The following is a 23,853-nucleotide window of genomic DNA, read 5'->3' as shown; positions in this document are numbered from 1 at the left end:
GGGGATCAGGCCTGACTTTCCAACTACTTGAGAGGCTGAGACAGGAAGACTGCAAGTTCAAGGTCAGTTTGAGCAACTCTGTGAACCCAGTGTCTAAACCCCAAGGGGGCGGGGCTGGAGAGATGGCTCAGTGGTTAATCACTATAATCACATTGGTTGCTCTTCCAAAGGACCTGGGTTTGGTTCTCAGCACTATGTGGTAGCTCACAACTGTCTGTAACCCCAGTTCCAGGGTATCTGACACCCTCTTCTAAGCTCAGCTGGCACGGCATGCCCTTGGTCACAGACATACTTTCAAGCAAACACCCATAAACATAGAAAAATAAACAAATAAGCCACAAACAAAAAACCATTCACCCACCAAGCGAACAACTATAACAAACCCCCAAACATGGCCATAGAGATGGTTCAGTGGGTAAAGGCTCTGGGTGGCAAGCCAAATGACCTGGATTCCATTCCTAGGAGCCACATGGTAGAAGGAGAGAACTGAATCCTGAAAGTTGTCCTTAGATACATGCTCCCGCAAGTGTGTAGAGACACACATATAAATGAATAATAAATAGGGGGGAAAGTCCAACACACACAAAAAAAGGCAGAAAAGGAGCCTTGGGGTGTATGACTCTCTCTCTCTCTCTCTTGCTCGCTCACTCTCTTTTTTGTTTTCTGAGACAATGTTTCTTTGTGCACCCTGGGATTAAAGGCATACACCACCATGCCAGGTTGCCTTTTTTTTTTTCTTTTTAAATAAACTATCTCTATTATCTCAAAAAAATAATAAAGGAAAGCCGGCAATTTAACTAAAGGGTAGAACCCATGCCTAATACGCATAGAACCCTGATTTCAATCCCCATACCCACCGCAAAAAAAGGAAGAAAGAAGAAAGAGGAAGAAGTAAAGAAAGAGAGAAGGAAAGGGAGAGGAAGGTTCAGAAACAGCAACACATTTTCAAACCGGGGACAGCTGACTACAAGTTCCAGAGAGCGATGCGCGAATTTTCCCGCCGGCGCCTCCGCCCGCCTTTCGGAAACTACAAATCCCGGCATGCTCTGGGATGCACCGGTCCTCGCCCCTCGCCAGTTCCGCCCCCTTTCCCCACAGCCCCCGCCCGCCGGGTTGGACTCAGAGAGTTTGTTCGGTGGCCGTGGCAGACGGAGGTGCAACGATAATCCCGGCAGCGGCACGATGGACGACTCTAAAGTGAAGGTGGCGGTGCGGGTCCGGCCAATGAACCGACGAGGTGAGCGCTCGTCCCGGGTCGGGGGCGACAGGTGCCTGTGGTGCTTTAGCCTCGGCGTCCCGGGGGGTCCCGGCGGGCACCCCTCACCGCGCGTGCGCCTTCGACGGCGCGACCGGGCCCTCAGTCCTCCGCCCCGCCAGCTGTCACCGCGCTCGCCAGGCCTTGGGCCGCTCCGGCCTCGTAGCCCGCCTGTACACACAGCTCTCGGGGCGGACAGCCCCACTTTTCGATTTTCCACGTTTCATCACTTGAACCTGCACCTTGTGGCTGTTTGCAGAAAGGAAGGACGTGCCTTCTTAGTTTCTTCTGGTTTGCGATCTTGAGAGTTTTTCTTTTCTTTTTTTTCTTTTGCTTGAAGTGATAGTCATCAACTCAACAATAAATAGTCTCGGTGCCAAGATTCTTGGGAAATTGTATCTTTCAAACATGTTCTGAAGTCCGTAGGGAGGGTAGAGAAAGTAGATAAACCCAGGACACGTAAATCATCGTTCCAAGTTGGAAGGACTAAAGCCCAACTCAAGTCCCCAGAGTAGCTGGATTTTGCCTTTGCGGTTTCACCAGAGGCTGCCTGGGCAGGGTGCTTTAAATGAGGTGACGTGTTTAAAAACACTTCGTATACTAGTCTTGTTATTGAGGTTGCTGCTTCCCTCCCAGGAGAAGGAATTGCAGCTAATTGACCAAACTCCTGACTAGCTGGAATCGTTTTTAAAGTGCCGGCATCACTTTCTAAAGTTTCTTGTTTGTTTTACTGGGTTCAGAGTCAAGTGTGTGGGAAATACAGTTTTTCTGTCTCCTGGCCCTTTTATGGATAGATGGAGGTAAACATGTGAGACAGTTGACAGAGATTTTTCTGGTTGGTTGTTGTGTGGGAAGTTAGTTCGTTTTTCTGTATGTTGGCGTTGGTTTGCCCACCTGAACCCACTTAAGTCTATGAGGCGAGGTTTCTCAGGGAGACTTTTCTTTTTAAGCTCTCAGATGACTGCCTCCTCGAATCTAGGCTCTCATACACCAAGGTAACTAAGAACTCTGAAAGCTTTCAAAAGCTTCCATTTTTTTTTTTTTTTGAGTGTCCAGGAATCTTTACTAAGTTCACTTTAAGCTTATTGTGATTATCAGCGTGATGAAGAAAGCACACACACACACACACCAGGCCAAATGAAACCCGACTTATCTGGGTATGATTCGGAAAGGATGGCTTCAGCACATTCTTAAAATTTCCTTTTTTGCAAAACACTTGGAAATGTTAGCGCTGAAAGGAGGCCGCCAACAGGCCACCTCAGCAGGGCTTGGCGCGGGTAGTGAGAACTGGTCTCCTCTTCCTTGTTTTCTATTACGGGCAGGGGAGGAAGCTGCTCTCTTGACTTAATTTGCCGTGGTTGTAATTTGGACAGCGGTTGTTAATCACGCTCAGAGTTTTGAGACACAGGTTGAATGGTTTTTAGCTGTGTGTGGAGTGCACGTTGGCTGTTCCTTGGGTTGAACGTTATCTTCCCCCCCTCCTTTCACTCCTTCCTTCCCTTTTTCTTGAGACCTTTCTTGGGACTTTCTACATAACCCTGGCTGTCCTGGAACTCATTAAGTAGACCAAGCTGGCCTCGAACTCACAGACATCTGTCTGCCTCTGCTTAAGTGCTGGGACTAAAGGCGTGGGCCACCAAACTTGATCCTCCTTTCTCTTTTTAAATGTAGGTGCTGAGGATCTCAACCCTGGTCCTCATTTGTGCAGCGCATGCTTTACCCTCTGAGCCATCTCGCCAGTCCTATTCCTTTCCCATCTATTTATTTACTTATTTATTGACAGTTTCCTTATGTGGACCTGGTTGGCCTGGAACTTATTATGGTCATCTTCCTGCCTCAACCCCCTGAGTGTTGGGATTGTAGGGGTGCCCCTACCACTCCTGGAACTCACTTAAAAATGAATGTTTACAGTTTGACTCCTTTGTCCCGTGACACACTGTCCCCAGTCTCTTGGCTTACTCTGTCTCCTGTCTTTTGTTTTCTGATATGTACGTGGGCTTGCCTTTCCAGTGATTATCATGGATGATTTCTTCATCAACATTATTATGCAATGAATTTTAAAGCCTGCGATTTATAAGCTGGCATCTTGAATTCCTATGAAATAGCAGTGACAAAACTGATCTCCTTTTTGCTGAGTTTGAAAAGAATCTTATTACTTCAAACTTTACTTCTTCTGGGAAAATTAATGTTTTAAGTAATAGCACATGGCTGTCAAGTAGTTGGGTCTAGTCCTAGGTGCTCCTGACTTAGGGTGTCTGTGCTGGAAGCACCCTGATAATTGGCACTGAGACAGGCTGAGAAAGGGTCACAGGAATGCACTCATGGACTCTATTGTTTGAAATGACATTAGTGTCCTTTGATGGAAGTCTGAAGATGTCCAGAACCCTTGGGTGTAGGGTTCAATTCTTTGTGTGACTCAGTGGATGGTTGTGTTTAGGGGCTTCAGCTTTTCTGCTCTCCTGTCCGTGGGTTTGGCAAACTTGGTTGAACATCAAGCAGGAGACCCTAATTTAATTAACTAGAGTTGTAAAGGCTAATTTGTTGATATAAAGAAAGGAGGTGTGTGTGTATGTGTGTGTTTGTAGTCTCAGCACTCGGAAGGTAGGAGGATCTTAGTTTGAGGTGAGTCTGGGGGGCACAAATAGTGAAATTGCTTTTTTTTTTTTTTTTTTTTTTTGGTTTTTCGAGACAGGGTTTCTCTGTGGCTTTGGAGCCTGTCCTGGAACTAGCTCTGTAGACCAGGCTGGTCTCGAACTCACAGAGATCCGCCTGCCTCTGCCTCCCGAGTGCTGGGATTAACGGCATGCGCCACCGTTGCCCGGCTGTGAAATTGCTTTTTTAAAAAGTAAAGCATCCCCTATATTCTTCCCTGCTAGCCAATTAACCTTCCTCCTCCTGACTTCTGTTTTTCATCGTTTTCTTTATGGGCGATACTGGGGATTTAACCAGGGCCTTGTATACACTAATATTAACATTCTAGTGTTATGCTCACATGTATGTATAATCTTACATAATTTTAACATTGTAGCTTTTAGTCCTCTGAAATCTAAAGCTAAACTGCTAAAGGAAAAGGGTAAGCATAGTTTCTTAAAAGATCTTGAAGTTGTATTTACAGGTAATGTCTTTCTTTTTTTGATACTGGTTTGAGATTTGTCTCAGGTGGCCTACTCAGGCTGGCCTCAGACTTGTTGTGTAACTGAGGCTATCCTTGAACTCCTGATCTCTCTGCCTCTAAGTACTGGGATTACAGACTTGCTCTATCATGCTCAACTTTGGTCTAGTCCTTCAGACTGTACAACTAAGCAGATAAGTTTGCATCCTTCCACATGCTGCACAGAAGACCTGTTCATTTATTATTAATTAATCTAATCATTAAATAGCCTGAAAGGTAATTATTATTTTTGTCTTTTGAGACAGGGTTTCTCTGTGTAGCCTTTGGTTGTCCTGGAACTCACCCTGTAGACCAGCCTGGCCTCGAACTCACAGAGATTTGCACATCTCTGCCTCCCGAGAGCTGGGATTAAATGTGTGCACCACCACTTCTTGCCTGGCTATCTTATTTTATGTGCATGAGTGTTTCCCCTGTGTATATGTGTATGCACCACATGGGTGGAGTATTCAAAGAGGCCAGAGGAGGAAGGTGTTGGATTCCCTGCAATTGGAGTTACAGGCATTGTGAATTTTCATTTGGGTTCTGGAAACTGAACCTGGGTCCTCTGCTAAAGTAGTTAGTGTTTGTAATCACTGAACCATCTCTTCAGCCTCTCTGAACATTTTCAAAGCATAATTTTCATTATTATATCAGGTACACTCCCCTTTTCAGGAATTTGACATTTTATATAGTTGGGTATTTTAAAAAAATAGGTAATGAATAGTGACTACGTGCCAGGTTTCTAGCTCATTCTAGACTGCATGGGAGCTTCAGTCAGAGAACTGCCAGTTTTAGAATATGTGCAAGATTATCCAGGGAAAGAAAAAAACTACAAAGTGTTTAGAAAATACCTTTGCCTAGGGGAATGGAACAGAAAATTATGTTAGAAGTTGAGCCAGAAGGGATAATCTTAGGTATTGCTGAGCATAGGTGATAACTATTTCAGAAGGTATTTCCAGTGAGTTTCAAGTTTGCATTCTGCAGTGTTTAAATGCAGGGGAAAACACAAAAAAGTACAGATCAGCACTTCCATAAATCATGGTCTTAGTGGCGAAGTGGAGGGACCATGGGGTAGCCATTGAAAGTGATGGCAGCCAGACAGACATGCTGTGGGAAGAACAGAACTTTTAACTCCGTGTGTGCCGAAGAGGTGTGTGCCTATTCGTGTGGCTGTTGCTGACTAGAAACCACATAGTGTAGGGCCAGAGCTAGAAGACACTGGGAAAGGAAATGAACTGCTTTTGTGGAGAACGTTTTGCCAAAGACCTTGTTTGTGTTGTCCTGTGCCTTCAGGTGTGCTCTATGGTTTCTATATGAGGAAATGACTGTCAGGTGAGGAGATAAGATGAAAAGATAAACAGGCATAGCTGACTGCTACTTATTAAGTGCCAGGTGAGTGACAGGGACTGGGAGGAATTTAGAGGAGTGAAAGACCTCTGCAGGCCTGGTGATTAGGGCAGATCTCGGTTACAAAACATTCCCAGGAGGAGACCTATGATTTCCAGGGGTGGGAAGGGAAGGCCTCAGTTCCCTGAGGAGGAAGTGTGGCCTGGGAGCCAAGCATAAAGGACCAGAAAGAAAGAGCAAGGCTTGTTTAGGCCGCAGAGACAGGCTTGGCCTGTCCCAAAGGAGAATTCCACAGGTTGACTGGTGAGGGGATGAGGAGGCCTGATGGAAGCTTGGGACCCCTGCTGACAGCTAGGCCAGAAGTCAGCTTAGGTAGCTGGTCTCTTTAGATTTAGAACTGTATGTGTCTGCAGTCATGGAGAAAGATTGCTGGATTGCAAGGCAAGTTCAGAAGACTAGCTAGGTAGATGACTCTGAAACCCACTTGATAGAAATGTAACTGGGTGAACAAGAAGTCAGAGGAGGCTGGCCTTATTCAAGTAGCCTTGATTTCAGAAGACTCGGGAAACTGGAAATGGGAAATTTAGAAGACCCTGCCCGTCTGAAAAGAGATAGGAAATGTCCTCAGGGAGCAAGGGAACGAGCAAGGTGCTTTTGACCTCGAAGCTGAGCAGAGGGAGGCTTTGGATCATTCCGAAGGATGCTTGGCAAATGTGGAGCCTTGGGTGGCAGGCTGGACATTTCTGACAGTGTTTGCTGAAACAGAAGGTGCTTGTTTGCTGCAATCTGCTTGACGTGCCAGTGTCCAGTGAAACACCCCAGCTATTACAACATTGTTCCTGCCTTCATTCCAGGGATGGGAGCTTGGAAGCTTGGCTTTGAACACAGAGGACCAGAGCCTCTGCTGAAGGTGCATGCCTGTAACATACAACTTTATTACAACCCGTGTGACTGTTTCCCTGTCACCTCTGTAAAGCCATGACTAATCCCCCACTTTTCCACTTCCTTCAGTTCTGAATGTGGGAGAAACCACTGACAAAGCTATTACTTAAGGAGATGAATTAAGGCATTTATTGAGTGGAAACAGATTTATTGATTTCTGCTCACTGATGGCAGGACATGTTCTTTGCAGAAACTTGGCAGAGATGGGTGGTGCCTGCTGGGGAAGTGTATGACTGTTGGCTTACAAAGTCCTAGGCTTTTATTCATGCAAGCTGTAGGTGGCTTTAGAAAGTGGTATTCATTAACCTATTTAGTTAAGTCTTTTTTTTTTTTGTATCTATCTACCTACCTCTATCGGTTTTTTTTTTTTTTTGAGACAGGGTTTTTAGACAGAATCTTAATATGTAGTGTGGCTGTTATGTAGACTAGGCTGGCCTTGAACTCATAGAGATCTGCCTGCCTTTGCCTCCTGAGTGCTGGGATTAAATGTGTGCAGCACCACAACTGACCCATCTCTAGGTTTTAAGAAGTACATGATTTTACTGTCTTCTTCAAACTGAACTTTGAAATGCTTTTGTAGAATTTCTGTGTATTGCAATCACAGAGAATGAGCTTAGTCTTGTAGGATAATCAAGCTAGTATTTTAGGGGTCTGCCATTAAAGCCTGTGCTTTTATTGGGCCTCACAGGAGCTAGTCAGATCTAAGACAGATGGTGGTCGAAGGAACCCGACAGTTCTGAGAGGCATGCTTTCTTTCTTTTCTTTGCACAGAGTGTCACTGTGTAGCCCAGGCTGGCCTCAGACTCACAACAGACCTTCTGCCTGAGTCTCCAGAGTGACGAGAGTACATACAGGCACTAGTTACCATGCCGGTGAATCACCGTCTTCGACCAAAGGAACTTAGGTAACAGCAGGTCGCACAGATCGGTTCTTTATCAGGTTGCAGATGGATGTGCAGCAATTACAGCGAGTTATGATGCAAAGCAGTAGGGCTCGGGTTGAGAGTGTACTGTTAGCAGTAGTGGCTGTCATCCTGGCCTCCAAGCCGCACAGAAGTGATGTGGAGGAACTCAGATGGATGCTACAGATGAAGTGAGTTCAGGAGGTAGAGGTGTCCATCTGAGGAGCCCTGAGCCTGTGGAATCCTCTGCTTTAGATGACGGTAGTGCAGGAGAAGTATAGGAGAGGCAGGTTTTAGGGGGAGTTGTTGGAGATGATGCGCCTACTTTGCATCATTAGCCAACTTGAGTCAATGCTTATGTGCCAGGTATCTCTATGAGTAAGCTGGTACCGGGAAGAAACTCAGTGGTTGCCCATCGCTGAATGGACAAAGGTAATCGTCTCAACTTAGGGACTGTGGGGGTCTGTAGAGACCTGGAGTCATTCTGTAGAAAAGAGAATTTGTGTTAGGGCTCATGTGAAGGAGGTCACAGAGGCCAAAATAAGGTCCCTCAGAGCATGAGGTGGCGGTAATGCCGTGTAGATCAGGGTGACAAAATGTGTCACAGAATAATTGGCCTGCAGTCAGATGTCACAGGAGTGGCCAGTGGCTTTGGCCTCATGGCGTTGATGGTAATTTTCAGAATAACATCACCTAAATAGATGGATGATTTGGTGGTGGGGTGTGGGCTGCATGTTGAGGAGTAAGAGGGCCTGCCAGTGTTGAGACTTGAGAGTCTATATGAATACTTTGTAGCTCCCTGGGCACAGGAAGGCTAAGAAATGGTGTCTAGAGGGCCAGGCAGCTAGTGCTAGACCTCTCCAGCCTCCTATTGTTTTAATTTCTTTTTAAAGTCTGAGAGATATTTGGTCCAGTTATACATAGAAAACTGATGCAGAGGGAAAGCTTTGAAATGTGGGAGGAAAAGGATGGTTCCCTAATGAAGAGGCCCTGGAAAGCTTCATTTTCTTGGCAAGATTAAAATGTGAAGAATTGGAAGTGAGAAGAACTGGGTGAGCTGAAACGATCAGAGACAGTAGAAATAGCTTAGTTGGTAGCATGTTTGCTTAGCATGCTTGGAGCCTGGTCTCCACCCCCCAGCACCACATAAAATGGGTGTGGTGGTGCATGCCAATAGTCCCAGGGAAGGATCTGAAGGTTGTCCTTGGCAGCCCTGTGGACCACAATAAATCACGTCTCAAAGGAAACATAAAGCACTTGAAGGACTCCAGCAGTATTTTATATCCATCGAGGGTGGTAGGGTTATAGGACTTTCCAAGTTTGCTCCCCTTCTTCCTCCTCCCCTCCCTCTCCCTTCTTACTTTGCCCAGGCTGGCCTTAGCCTCTTGAACAGTTGGGACTTCAGGTGTTGCCACCACGCTTGGCTCTTCCTCCTCCTTTTAAAATGTAGATGAAGTTTGAGCGCCAAAACTGTACCCTTCAGTGTTTTAGAACACTCAGAGACGTGTGGCCACCACTGCTTTTTGGTTCCAGAATGTTTGCTTCATCCAAGTCACAGTCACTCTCCGTTCCTCGATCTCTTTTCATTTCTGAGGATTTACCTGTTCAGGCATTTTGTAAATGTCATACAACATGGAATAGACTTCTTCCAGTTGGCGTAATGAATTCAGGACTTGTTTGTGCTGTATATAGCATGAATCAAAACTCCGTTCTTTTTATGTCTGAATAAGAATTTGATTATGCTTCATTTGGTTTTCTCATAGTTGATGGGCATTTGGCTTGTTTCCACCTTTTGACTATTATGAGTCAAGCTGCTATGAACATTAAGTGTGTAGCTTTGGCTTTCCTGGAACTCACTTTGTAGATCAGGCTGGCCTTGAATTTACAGAGTTATGCCTGCTTCTATCTTTAGGATGCTAGGATTAAAGGTGTGTGCCACCATGTCTGACATAAGTTTAGCTTTTTGATTCAGGTATGTGGCCCAGGTAGTCCTTGAACTCCTGTTCAACCTGTCCCCACTCCCATCTCTTCCTCCCTCCTCTTCTGGTGCTGACATCATAGGCTGTGTCACCTTGCTCAGCTTGTATACAGGTTTTTGTATGGAGGTGTCTTTTCATTTATTCTGTGTATGCATGGACACAGGAGTAGAGTTGCCCTGGCATACAGCAGTTCTATCTTTGGAGAAACTACAGAACTATACGGTAACGTGCCTGCATCACTCTCCATCCCCTCAGGGCATGGAGGCTGCAGTTTCTCCCCACTGATGCTCATACTGACACGTGCAGCCCTTTCTTTGTTAGCTCAAGGGCTGAACCCGGGGCCTTGCACTGCTGTGCTGGTGCTCTGCTGTTGAGCTACTCTGCTAGCCCCATCTTAGAGGGTTTTAGTCACCCATTTGTAGATCCTGAGGTTTGTTTGTTTTGAGTGCTTGGGACCACAAAAAATTATTGTAGCTTTTCACTCTGTTCTCTCTTCCTCTTAACACACATCACCCCTTGATTTCATCTTTTCAGTGCTCCTCCATACTAGAGCTCAGTTCCATTCAGGTAGAGATTACTTCTTATATGTATTTACGTGTCTTACATATGGAAGGCCTTTCTTTTTTTTTTTTTTTTTTGGTTTTTCGAGACAGGGTTTCTCTGTGGCTTTGGAGCCTGTCCTGGAACTAGCTCTGTAGACCAGGCTGGTCTCGAACTCACAGAGATCCGTGGAAGGCCTTTCTTTACAAAGTATTACATGTATTTACTGGAGAGCAGCACATGTGTTAAAGCACATGTGGAGGTCAGAGGACAGCTTGTAGGAATGTCCTCTCCTTCCACCACGTGCATCCTGGGGATTAAACTCAGGTGTCAGGCTAGGCCGCAGGTGCCTTTACCCACTGAGCCATCTTCCAGCTCCCAGTTTGCTTTTCACTTTTTTTCTTTTTGCCAGCTCCCCTCCCCAACCTGGAACATTGGACCACAGTAAGAAGGGTCCAGAAACCTGCAAGTTAAAAGGATCAGCCACTTCCATAAGCAGTGTAGATCAGTGAAGAGTTGGCATGTGGCATAGGTGACTTGAAAACAGGACCCCACATTACCTGCAGACTTTAAAACTAAACACTGAATTTTATAAGTAATTTATTATCTCCCTTTACACAATGGTGCCTAGCGGTATTGAAGAGTCACTTAGTGCTAGCTTCTTTCGTGACATGATGGTAAGGAGAGGGAGGGCATGGGCAATCTGGTTTGGAAATTATAAAGACAGATTACCAAATGGGCATCTCTGATACTTCACTCACAAGTGACTGATGCATTTCCACAGACAGAACATGAGTTACATAAGGGGAGTGTCCCAGGCCCTGCCCGAATTTTACTATGAAGTCATTGGGGTGCAAATCATAGCCGATTTGTACATCGAAGAAAGACTAGTTTGAAATGATTGCTCACTCTTCGATGGTGACTAATACACTTGGCTGAATAAACAGAGGTGTTAGCTGTTGATATTTAATATTATGGATAATTTGACAGGGAAAGGCATCCTACTTGGGAATACTGGCCTGGGGCCTTTCATGCTAATACGGTGGGTACATTTCCTGTCCTTTTAAAAAAGGCTTAGGAGTATATCAAAGTACCCATGATCCTGAGGATTATAAAGCTTGCTTAGTCATAACACAATATATTACTGAAGGTTTCTAGTTGGTTATCAGATATAGTGTTAAGTCTCAATCTTGTTACTTTAGATTTCATTATGAATAAACATGCCCATGTTACTTATTGTAATAGTGACCAGTATTTGGCCATGGGTTAACCATTTGAAGTGTATTGGTCAGAGGCCTTAAGGATGTTTCACATTGAGTCACCATCACCACCATCCATGAGCAGAGCTTTCTCATATTTTAAAATCAGGTGTGGTGACATATAACTAATCCCAGCACTTGGGAGGTAGAGACCAGAGGCAGAGACTGGGGGATTGTTGCAAGTTTTTTGTCCAGATTGGGCTACAGTGTGAGACCTTGCCGCACCCCCATACCCCAAAACTTTGAAATTGCGTAGTTATTATCTGCTTACCCCCCTCCCCCCATTCATCCTGCTGATCCTGGCACCCACCATTTTCCTTTCTGTCTCTGTGAGTCTGACTCTGGGGCCTCATGTAAGTGGAATCTTACCTATGGTACATTTCCTTTTGTGACTGCTTCATCCCTTAGCATAGTGACCTGAAGTGGGGTGTGGTGTTGCACGTCTGTGAACCCAGCACATGGTAGTAGAGACAGGAGAATTAAGAGTTCAAGGACAGCCTCAGCTACATATATAGAGTGAAAGGCTAGCCTGGGTTACATGGGACTCTGTCTCAAAAACATATATAGCACGTACCAGAATTTGTTTCTTTTTAAAAGCTAAATAATGTTACATGTGTGTGTGCACAAACACACACACATGCATGCTCACATGAGCTTGTGTATATACATGTTGTTTATCCAGTCATTCAGTAGTGATTCTTGAGTTTTTTCCACTTTTAGAGAATATGAATAATGCTGCTATGAATGAACTTCTTAGCTTATTTTTGCAGAGGCAGTACATAGCCACCACCCCCGCCCCCATGGTATATATGCTCACATGTATGTCAATGTGTGCGAGAGGAGGCTAGAGGATGATGCACATGTCTTCCTCAGTCACTCTCCAGCTTGTTTTTTTTTTTTTTTTTGTTTTTGTTGTTGTTGTTGTTTTTCGAGACAGGGTTTCTCTGTGGTTTTGGAGCCTGTCCTGGAGCTAGCTCTTGTAGACCAGGCTGGTCTCGAACTCACAGAGATCCGCCTGCCTCTGCCTCCCAAGTGCTGTCTTTAAAGGCGTGCGCCACCACTGCCCAGCTTCCAGCTTGTTTTTGAGATGCATTCTCACTGAACCCAGAGTTTGTCATTTTGCTGCAGCTATGCTAAACTTTTTAGGTGGGTGTTGGGGATCGAACTCAGGTTCTCGTGCTGAGTAAAGTGCTCTTAGTCATGGAGCCATCTCTCCAGCCCCGCAGTGGTTTTTCAGATAACCAGCCTTCAAGCTTTAGAGACCTCACTGCTTGTATGGGTTTGTGTCCGAGACTGTAAACCCTGACACATTCTAAAAGGTTCCTTGAAAAGCTCTTGTTAATATCTGTCCACCAGTTGATGGAATTGGGGTGGAGATTTTATTTGGTAAATACTGAGCTATGGGTGTGACCCAGCATTCCAGAGGCACAAAACAGGAGGATGGCTTGCGTTCCAGTCTGGGCTACAGTGTAAAATGCAAGAAAACCCATTCCCCACAACAAAACAATTGAATGAGCAAAAACTCCTGAGCTAATAAAGAAGTGCAGATTGCTGTTCACGTGCCAAAGACTGCCTTTGAGGGACATGTAAGGGTATTTACAAATGTAGATGTCTTGAGGATAAAATGAATTTATGTTTGATGTTTTAATTATTAAGTGATATTTGGTAATGATAGTTTCCAGTTTCTTAATCATACCATCTGATGCTCCCGAATTATTAACTGAATTTGATGACCTACATGGTGTGTGTGTGAGTGCTGCAGAAGGAAAAGCTATTGCCAGGAGTTTAGGCACACACCTGTTACCCAGAACATGGCCAACTGAGGTAAGAGGATCATGGTTGATTCCAGCCTGAGAGAAAGCAATAAATACCGTCTGAAAAGAGGCAGGGTGGAGGTGGCACGCAGGGCAGAAGTATACAGATGTATGGATGTTGAAGGAAAATGTTTAGATTCCTTGAATCCTCTCTTAATTCAAGGTAATTTGGTCAAACATTCTTAGGGAAAGCCCAGTTTTGCAGGTAGGCAGGAGGCATTCTTAGCAAACTCAAAGCGACACTGACTTTGTGGTGGGTGGTGAGATTGTAGGCTCTGAGTCAGGGTTTCCGGAGCTTTACTGATGTGTTTGTGTAATAAAGATCTGCATCAGGGCCCAGCTAATGCAGTGTGATCAGATGTCACTGGGCAAGCCTATTAGCCAATCTCCATGGTGTGCATGCTCGGGCTCAACCCACAGACGTGAGGAAGTGCTAACGTGTTTGTTAAGCTGCCCCTCTAGTATCTGGCCTTTCTTGCCTCCTTTGGGGACTGTCTAGAATTGGTTGAAACACAAAGCATTAGAAGTAGACTTCAAGGCTGACTGACTGGCCATCACAGAATACAACCTCCTCTATTGGAATTAGTTTTTCTCTTCTAGGTAAAACTGAAGGCAAACTGAATAGTTGATATGCAAAAGTTAATTTAGGGCTGGCAAAGGAGGGACTTGTCTTATTTTGTATTTGTTATGTAAGTTAAATTGAGTAAAAGCTTGGCTTTTCTGTCATGGAATTCCTTTATCCCAGATGTGGCACAGACATTTGGCCAAGGTTATTTGGGAAATACTACTGAGTCCACAGCGCACAGCCCCTTTCCTGAGAGCTTATCTTTTACCACTGGGGAGTGAGGCAGGCTGAAGCAGTTTCTTTCTTTGGGTCAGACAAACAGAAGAAAATAAAAGTAAGAGAACTTACACACATGACTAGTCTTTTTTAAACATCTGTGTTCAGACATAATCCACATTGAAATGATGTAACCAGATTCGTGGTTGTAGTTTGCTCGACTGTACACTCATAAACACGTTTTGTCACCCTCAGAAGAAAGCTAGACCTGTAGCAGTCGCTCCTTTGCACCTGCCAGATAGCCATCCTTACTTTCTGTTTGCGCAGTTCTCCATTTGGGTGTTTAGTCGAATGGACTCTCATAGCATATTGTCTTTTGTGACTGTGTATTACAATTTTTGTATTGCTATTATTATTGTGTGTGAGGTATGTATGTGTGCAGATGTGAGCCTGCTGTGGTGTGTGTGGAGGTTAGACTGGTTCTCTTTTTCCATGGGTCACAGGTTTGGAACTCAGGTTGCAGGCTTGTGTTGTAAGTACCTTTGCCTATTGAACCATCTCACTGGCCTGTGCCTGTCTGTTTTCACTCAGTGTAAACCTCGGCTAAGTAGTAGCTTGTATCAGTAGTTCATTCATTTTATTTTATTACTTTAAAGTAATAAAATTGTTGTGTGTACTAACTGCCTATGTGGAGATCAGAGAACAGCTTTGGGGAGTTGATTCTTTCCTTCCACTGTGGGTTCCAAGGGCAGAATGCAGGTTATCAGGCTTGCCCATCAAGCCCTTTCCCTGCTGAGCCATCTCTCCGGCCCCACTCATTTGAATTATTGAGTAATGTTCCATTCTGTGGCAGTTCACATTATCTGTGTTTTGCTTGATGGACTTTGGAATTCTTTCTTTTTCTACTTTATGCAAAATGTACAGTGTGAACATTTTGTCTGGGAGTTCTTGTGTAGATGCAGGTTTCTGTGTTTCTCTTGAATTCTATCTAAGAATAGAATTGCTGGGTTGTATGATGACCCTGCTTAGCCCTTTTCCCAAGTGACTGCCCACTTCCATGCCAGTCATGTGCCTTCTGCACATCCTTGCCAACCTTTGTTTTGCTTTGTTGATTATAGTTCTCTGAATGGGTGTGAGGGGGCATCTCATTGTGGTTTGGTTGTCTTCCTATGGTGTCGGGTGATGCTGTATGTCTTCCGGTACTCACTGGGCACTTTTGTGCCTTGTTTGAGTGTTGTCTTTTCTGATACTTTGTCCATTTGAAAATTGATTATTCATCGTTTTTATTATTGACATGTAAGGGTAAGACTTTGTTGTTGTTTGAGATAATATTTCTAGTCTATGCTGGCCTCCACATCTTTATACATCTGAGGGTCATCTTCAACTCCTGATCCTTCTGTCTCTACTTCCCAAGTGCTGGGTTACTGGTCTGCACCTCTATGTGCAGCCAAGAGTTCTCTACATATTCTAATGCAAGCCCCTTAGTATACAGACGCCATTGGCAAACTTTTTTTTTCCAGTTCTGTGTGGTCTTTTCTCTCTTTCTTTCTTTCTTTCTTTCTTTCTTTCTTTCTTTCTTTCTTTCTTTCTTTCTTTCTTTCTTTCTTTCTTTCTTTCTTTCTTTCTTTCTTTCTTTCTTTCGACTCCCACCCCTGCCCATGTTGCTGAGGATCTAGGGATTTAACTCAGAGCCTCCTGAGGTCTCTCTACTGAGTATAGCCCCAAACCCTGCCTTGAACCTGTGTGCTTAGGGTATCACTGCCAACTTAGCAGTATGAAGATTTCGTTTATGAACATAGAGTGTCTTTCCCTTTATTTAAGTCTTTAACTCTTTTCAACTGTATTTTGGAGTTGTCAGAATATAAATCTTGAATTTCTTTTCAATTTATTCCTAATTTTAAATTTTTGATACTATTTTAAGTGCAATTATTTTTTAAATTTCATTTCATATTTCCATTGCTGGTGGGTGTATAGAAACACAACTGATGTTTATTTATTCAGAAGCATATTATATGTACACACACGCATACACACAAATTGTTTGGTCTTTTTCTAGTGGGTCTTATAGGACGTTTCTGTACACAAGAGAGAACCATCGGCAAATAGAGAGATTCATGCTCCCTTCCTTCCCAGTCTGAATACCTGTGCTTGTTTTTCTTGCTTGACTGCCCTGACTAGAATGTCTAGTACAGTGGTTAGCAGAATTTGAGCAGTAAGCATCCTTGTTCTGATGTTGGAGGTTGAACTGTCTAGTCCCTCACCATCAAGTATGATGCTAGCTTTATTAGATTGAGAAAGTTCCCTTCTCTTCTTAGCATATTTCTCATGAAACACTGGAATTTCTGTTAAATATTTCCCCAAAATTATTCATTTCTTAAATGACTTTTCTTTTTAATCTGCAGAAATTGACTTACATACGAAATGTGTGGTGGATGTTGAAGCAAACAAAGTTATTCTGAATCCTGTAAATACAAATCTTTCCAAAGGAGATGCCCGGTAAGTTAAGAAGCAATATCATGTTCACTGAAATTATCAGTGCCTCCTGGACAAACCTGGGCGCTCCCTATAAACATAGACACAGCCTACCAGGAGGCTGTTCTCAGGCTGCAGATGAGTGGTGAGGGGATGTTACGAGGTTTCAGACAGGGCTCCGGACAGTGGAAACTCGGATAAGGGTGAGCACTGTGGACAGGTAGTGCTGGGTGAAGATCCAGGCAGGTGAATGCAGAGAGGGCAGAAAGGGAGACTGCACTGACTCCTTAGTGAGGAGGCTTCTCCTTAGGCTTGCCCAAGTCCTGTCATCAGTCGGGGCCAGTTCCAAGTGCTACCTTCTTGAAGACTTTCCTGCAGCCCTTAGAAGGTTGTCTCTTCTAAATACAGGCGAACTGGAGACCACCTAATTTAATTACTGTACATTGCTAACTCTTTGAGGGGCACCCTGATCCTATCAGACCGAGGATAGATATTTCAGCATCACTTGTGAATTTGGACAAATGTGTGAACAGAAGGAAAGAGTGAGAAAGTGAATTAGGAAAGAACAAATGAAATTAATTATGTTTGTATCAAAAAATGGAGTGAAATGAATTAGATAACTAAGCTGGACTCGGATGGTAGACACGCCAGGAAACAGACAAGGAGGTTTACATTGTAGCCCAGGTTGACCAGGCTGACCAGGCTGACCTTAAATTGATAGTTTTTTGTTCCCAGCCTCCTGAGTGCTGGATTACAGCTGTATGCTACCACACCTATCTCTGGCTTGTATGAGCAGGAGGTGAATTGGGAAAAGTTGGTGCTGTAGAAAGTTGGTGCTTTTGTGCTGACCCTGAACTTGGAAGTCAGATACTCTGTAAAAACTGGGTAGTGTGGCTTATGGTGATCTTTTGATTTGACTCTAACAATTGCTGGATGTGGGGTCAGAGATTCTGAATTGAATCCATCCATAGCTGTCATGTAGCTAGTGTTTCTCACTTAGATAGGGCCTTGTTTTGTGGTCAAAGCTAGCCTGGAACTCAGAGAAATCCTCTTGCCTCAGCTTCCTGAGTGGCTAGAGTATAGGTGTAAACCACCATGCCTGCCTTGTAGCTAGTTAATTTTAACTTATTTGAACCACATTTCTATGATGCCAGATTTACCTATTTCACAGAATATTTTTTTTCAAAGATTAAATTAATGTTTGGTCAAATATTTCATAAAGTGCTTTGCAAATGTTTATTGTACTGATGGTGGAGATATTTCTTAAGTATCTCTAGTGATAAGGATTATGGGTTATGTTGTTAATGACATGTTAAGGGTATAGTCTTGTAAAACATACTGGGAGTCTGGGGATGTAGCTCAGTTGGTAGAGTGCTTGCCACACACACACAGGGCCCTGTGTTGAATGCCCAGTACCACATAAATCAGGCATGGTGGACTCCTGTAATCTTAGCACTCAGGAGGTGGAGTCAAAAGGATCAGAAATTTAAGGTTACCTTTGGACTCATATTGAGTTAGAGGCTAGCTTGGGCTACCAAAAGAGTTTGCCAGGATTTCATACTGGCCAGTAAAATGCACCATGGCTCTGTGGGGCATTGCTTTTGGGTTTTTTCACTTCGGGGACTTGCAGTGCAGATGCATTATTTGGCCCCAAGGGCAACTTCGTATAAATCTGGATATAGTGACTGTGCTCAGAATTCTGACTTTGCCTCCTAAGGCATGGCAGCTCACCCTTGCTCTTTGTTTACCTGGTGCTTCTGTTAGCTCTTGTTACCTCAAAAGCATAGTACCTTAAAATGGCAGCCATCAGTTTTTGTTCTGTGGTTTTGTGCTTCAGGAGACCAGTCAGGGTACAGTGAGATGGCTTGCTCTACTCCATGTTATGTAGGATCTGGCTGGGAGACTTGAAGACAGGGTTTGGAATCATTTGGAAGGGCAGTGGACATCAGGCCTGGTAGTTCATATCCTCTGTTGAGTGGAGATGTCTTTGAGGATGTGTGCAGGACTACAATTCATAATCTGGTGACCAGTTCCAAGATGAGTATCCCAAAGGAGACCAAGCCAGGAGGAAGCATATCTGCCTTGTATGTCCATTGTGTGGGTCACACAGGTCAGTTCTGTCCCATTTTCCTGCTCAAGGCTAGTGGAAAACTCTATAGTTTGTGAAGTTATTTTGTGTGTGTGTGTGTGTCTGTGTCTGTGTGTATGCACATGCAGATCAGAAGTTAACCAGCAGGAGCTGGTTCTCTCTTTCTTCCATGTGGTTCCCCTGGATCGACCTCAGGTCTCAGGGATGGTAGCATGTGCTCTTACCCAGTAAGCATCTTTGGTTTAGAGAAGGAAGCATTCAGCCCCCAAGCCTTGGGTTCTAAGGATAGCATTGGTAGGGTGACAGGTAGATATGCCCACTGTCTTTGGCTGCACTCTTTCAGATTATGGGGTATAGCTGCCTGAGAAAGTGACTGAAATGAAGTGAGCCTACAAACTTAAAACAAGTACCTGTCCCCCGAGATCCTCCTTCCTGTCTTGGAAGTCTGTGAAAAAGCAGCACTTTCTGATTATATAGATTATTTTGGATGGTTCTTTTCTCTCATATAGTAAGAATAGAAATTGGATATTATTTACTATTGTAGAATACAAAGTTCCAAGAAGGATTAAGTATAATTATATATAATGTTTTTTTTTTTTTTGCCAAATAAAGTTAAGCAACTTGACTTTTGAGACAAGATATCCCTATATAACTATGTAGCCCAGGCCAGCCTTGAACTGATTAATGATCTTCCTGCCTCTGCCTCAGAGTGCTGAGACTATAGGCATATGTCATCATGCTCAGCTTTGAACCATAGATTTTTAAAGAACAAGTTTTCATTTAAGTATATACATGTACAGAGAAGTACATAGCTTGGTGGATTTTTTTAAAATATTTTAACTTTATTTTAGGTGCATTGGTGTAAATGTGTCAGCTCCCAGGGAGCTGAAGCTACAGGCAGTTGTGAGCTGCCATGTGGGTGCTGGGAATTGAACCTGGGTCCTCTGGAAGAGCAGCCAGTGCTCTTAACTATTGAGCTACCTCTCCAGCCCCAGCTTGGTGAATTTTTATAAATTGGATATTCTTCTACAACCGGTACCATGTAAAAGATTGCTCAGCCAATAAAAGTGCTTGACACCAAGCCTAGTGACTTGAAACCCATGTTTGAAGGAGAGAACTGAATCCTGAAAGATGTCCTTTGATCCATGTAAGAGCAGTGAATAAAATAAGAATGAGAAAAAGGAACAGAACATTGCTGGTGTGCAAAAGATTACTTGATGAGACCTCCCTCTCGACCTTCCTCCTTTCTTCCACAGGATCTCATAAGCTAGACCAGGCTGGCCGGCCGGCTTTCTCTCTCTCTCTCTCTCTCTCTCTCTCTCTCTCTCTCTCTCTCTCTCTCTCTCTCTCTCAAAATATCAAGTTGAAAAGAGAAAATAGAAATTTCAAATGTAGGAGTCAGTTGCATATGCTAGCTTCATACATTTGAAAAGAAATAAGAAGGAAATCATAAATTAAGAGGTTAAAATTTGATTTCATACTCAAAAGTACTAGATCTTTTCTTTACACTTTTTTAAGATTTATTTTTAGTATGTGTGTCTGTGTGCCTCGTTTATGCAGGTACCTGCTGAGGTCAGAAGAGGGCATCAGATCCTTTGGAATTGGAGTTGCATTGGGCTGTGAGCCACCCTGTGTGGCTGGAACTAAACTGTGGTCCTCTGGAAGAACAGCAGTTTTGTTAACCACTGAGCTATCTCTTCAGCCCTACCTTAAACTTTCATTAGTGACATCATTATCTTGTAGAGTATGGAGTAATGGATCCCAGCTTCACAGATCTGTACTTATAGCTAGGAAACTAGGGATTTTCAGTTAACATAGAATTTTTTTAATGGCATCAGTTATCTTGTAGAGTGTGGAGTAACAGATCACAACTTCACAGGAGCTATACTTATGACTAGGAAACTAGGGATTTTCAGTTAACATGGAAGTGTTTGCATCAGTATCCTCAGCTCTTGGGAGGCTGAGGCAGGCAAGAGGATTGCCAGCCTGGGGCATAGTGAGTTCAGGGATAGCCTGGGTTTCATAGTCAGTTCCAGGTGCACAGTGAGCCCTCTAGAAATGTCCGCTGTTACTCTCAGTATGCTGTTATTATTTTTATGCTGCATTCCAGTTAAAGTCCATGCTATAATAGAGTTTAATAAAGGTGGTAAATACTAAAAAAAAAATCAACATGTTTAGTTAGAACTTGAATGTCTGTGGCTGTCAAGAAGTTACCCAGGTTCTAAAGTTTTCAGCCTTTCAGGATGAGAAATTTTAGAAATACCGATTATTGGGACTGGAGAGATGTCTCAGTGGGGCTTCCTGCTCCTGTCGAGAACCCAGGTTTTGTTTCCAGCATTACATGATAGATCACAACTGCATGTAATTCAATTCAGGGGTTCTGATGTTGTCTTTTGGGTCCACAGACTCCTGCACATATATGGTGGCACATAAACTCACGAAAGTCTAATAAGATAAGAATAATAATAAGTCTTTGTGTGTGTGGTCAGAGGATAACTTTATGGGGTTGGTTCTCTCCTTCCACCTTTACAGGGGTTCAGAGTATCAAATTCAGATCATCAGGCTTTTCAACAAGTGCTTTTACCCACTGAGTCATTTCACTGGCCCAGGATCTGAAAACTTTATTGAGTTTTCCCAATGTTGATTGGGCACTTAATGACTAATTTGCCTTCTCTTAACAAGACGGCTCCCCTGGGCAGGAGAGTGAGCTCAGTTGGCAAGTGTTTGCGATGCAGTCATGAAGACCTAAATTCAGACCTAAGGACCCATATAAAAAAGCTGGGGTGGTGTCACACATTGTAATTCCCGCACTCGTGAGGCAGCAATGGGTAGATCCCTGGGGCCTGCTGGATAGCCAGCCCAGCCTTCTTGTCAAGCTCCAGGTCAGGGAGAGACCTTGTTCAAAAAACAAAGTGGACAGAATCTCAGAAACAGCACTCGAGGTGGTCGTTTGGCCTCTACATGCCTATGGTTGCACATTCATATGCTCCTATACACGTGTGTATGTACACACACCAGACAGGACCTTTGATTTTGTATTTGCAGTGAATAGGATATTAATCCCTGTTAGCATCAATTGATTTGGGAAAGCAGGTCAAATCTTTGCTCATGAATCAGGAGACATTTCATTACATATGGAAATGATTTCCTCTTTCTTACCAACATTATGGGGAACATTATTAAGTTACCTACTTACATCTACTGTATCCCCTTCCTAATGTGATTACACAGAACACCCACTGGAGATAGTTTATCTATTTATTTTCTCATATAAAGTCACTGTGCTTACACTCTAGTTCAGTCAAATATCTTTTTAATATCTTAGCTGGAACCAGTTGAATTTTCTAGACCCATCCTTGGGGCTTTCCAGATCTTCATCAGCAACATAATTATAAGTAATTTGGGAACTAATGAATGACTAATTTCTTACCTTATGTAGATTTTTTTTAAAGCTAGTAACATTCTCAGTGTGTAATTTAATTTAGCATATTAGACACCGGGTGTGGTGGTACATACCTGTTCTCACAGGGCATGGGATTGCTATGAGTTCGGGGTTAGCCTGGTCTACACAGCAAGTTCTAGGCCAACTATGACTGCTCAGGAAGAACCTGTCTTAATACTCATTCTCCACATTTTGGAGCACTGCACTGTAACTAATTACAATAATATGGTGTAGCATGCTCCACTCTTAAGCAGGTGAAACAATCGTTAGTCACGTTTAATTTCTAGTGCCCTTCACCATGGTAGGTGGTTTCTCGGGCACCAATTTTTCTTGAGCACATGAGGGTGGCTTCTTGTGGAAAGTGGTGGACTCTGCTTCATGTATGCTCATCATTACACAGGAACTGTGACCGTGTCTGGTAACAACTAACTGCATCCTGAGAAAGTTCAACCCTCAGCTCCTATGTCGGTTTTGTACTTTGTTATGCAATCAAGTGCTTTGTTCTTAACACCAAGAGGGGTCGGAGTGAGCTCAGTGCACACATTTGTACTTTACTGAGGATTTTCTGCCTGTACAAAGCTTGTTGTCTTCATCTGCGATGTGCAATGGTGAAGAAGCATAGCCACTATTAGAGTCACTGTTCTAAGGGCCAGCACTGGGATGTCCTGAAACCACCCAGCCAAGGCTTCTCAGATTCTGATCCACCTTAGTTCTGCCACTCCTGGTTTTTATGTCACCACAGTTAAAAGGTCAAAAGCATTATTACGGAAATAGTTTTGACTTCCAGACTCTCTGGAAAGCTTCAGGAACTGCCCAGGAATCCTCAGGCCACAAGAGACAACCTCCACTCCAGGGACTTAGCCAGTGTTTTCCCCTCGAGACAGGGTTCTCTGTGGCTCTGGAGCCTGTCCTGAACTAGCTCTGTAGACCAGGCTGGCCTCAAACTCGGATTTAGCCATTTTTATAGACTCCTAAGAACCTAGTGTGCCTTTCATTAACTTGTTTAATTTCACTCTAATGTTTAGATTTTGAGTAGGGGATTGTGTTACGTCTTCATGTATGTACACGCTGCATTAGTCACGTTCACTAGAACAGAACTATGTATTTTGAAAGGGGATTGATTGGTCAGGTTCACTCACATGACACAGCAGGGGCCAGCTGGGACTGTTTTCTTGCTGCTGAGGCCAAGAACTTGATGACTTCTCAGCCTTTCTCCTCACACCTCTCATTATTTGGCTGCCCCTGGAAGGTGACACTCACTTTTAGGCTGGATCTTTTCACTTCAGATAACCTTGGTGAGAAAATTCCTCACAGGCCTGATGGGAGGACTAGTGGGTAAAGGCTGCCAAGCTTGCTGACCCGAGTTCAGTCCCCAGGACTCATGAGGTGGAAGAGAGTTCATTCCTGCAAGTTGTCCACACACATGCTGTGGTATCTGAGTAAATAACATTTTAAGAAAGAAAGAAAAAAAGTCTTTTTACAGGCTTGCATAGTGGCTTATCTCTTAGTTGATTTCAGTTCCAGTCAAGTTGACAACCAAGGTTGGCAACCATCACACACACATACAGGTTTATGTACAATATGTACTGATATGTACCGTATATATTTAATCTGTTGTCCCAGACATATCTGCCTAAAATATATTTTGCTTTGTTTTTCGAGACAGGATTTCTCAGTGTAGCTTTGGAGTCTGTCCAGGAACTAGCTCTGTAGACCAGGCTGACCTTGAACTCACAGAGATTACCAGCCTTTGCCTCCCCAGTGCTGGGATTAAAGGCGTGAGCCACTGCTGCCCAGCTAAAATGTTATTTTTTATCCTCTCTGTTTTCCAGTGGCTTACACTCTGGAGCAATGAGGCTCTAAATTCCATTGGGTTGATAA

General features: G+C 43.7%; 1 protein-coding gene across 3 annotated transcripts in view; it reads left to right on the top strand.

The window, feature by feature from the left end:
- The first annotated feature begins 1,107 nt into the window (after positions 1–1,107).
- The window catches only part of Kif13b (kinesin family member 13B), a 148,323-nt gene continuing 125,577 nt past the window's right edge, over positions 1,108–23,853 (top strand). For 2 of the 3 annotated variants that reach the window (XM_057785908.1, XM_057785907.1), the window contains exons 1-2: positions 1,108–1,237; positions 16,372–16,465. In XM_057785908.1, coding sequence (XP_057641891.1) covers positions 1,183–1,237; positions 16,372–16,465 — 149 coding nt within the window. In that variant the 5' untranslated portion in view covers positions 1,108–1,182. The remainder of the gene's footprint in view (positions 1,238–16,371; positions 16,466–23,853) is intronic. The other variant, XM_057785909.1, reaches the window with a different exon arrangement.

The sequence above is a fragment of the Chionomys nivalis genome, chromosome 12 (genome assembly GCF_950005125.1).
Source record: "Chionomys nivalis chromosome 12, mChiNiv1.1, whole genome shotgun sequence".
Lineage (NCBI taxonomy): Eukaryota > Metazoa > Chordata > Mammalia > Rodentia > Cricetidae > Chionomys > Chionomys nivalis.
This window is presented reverse-complemented; position numbering and strand designations above follow the sequence as displayed.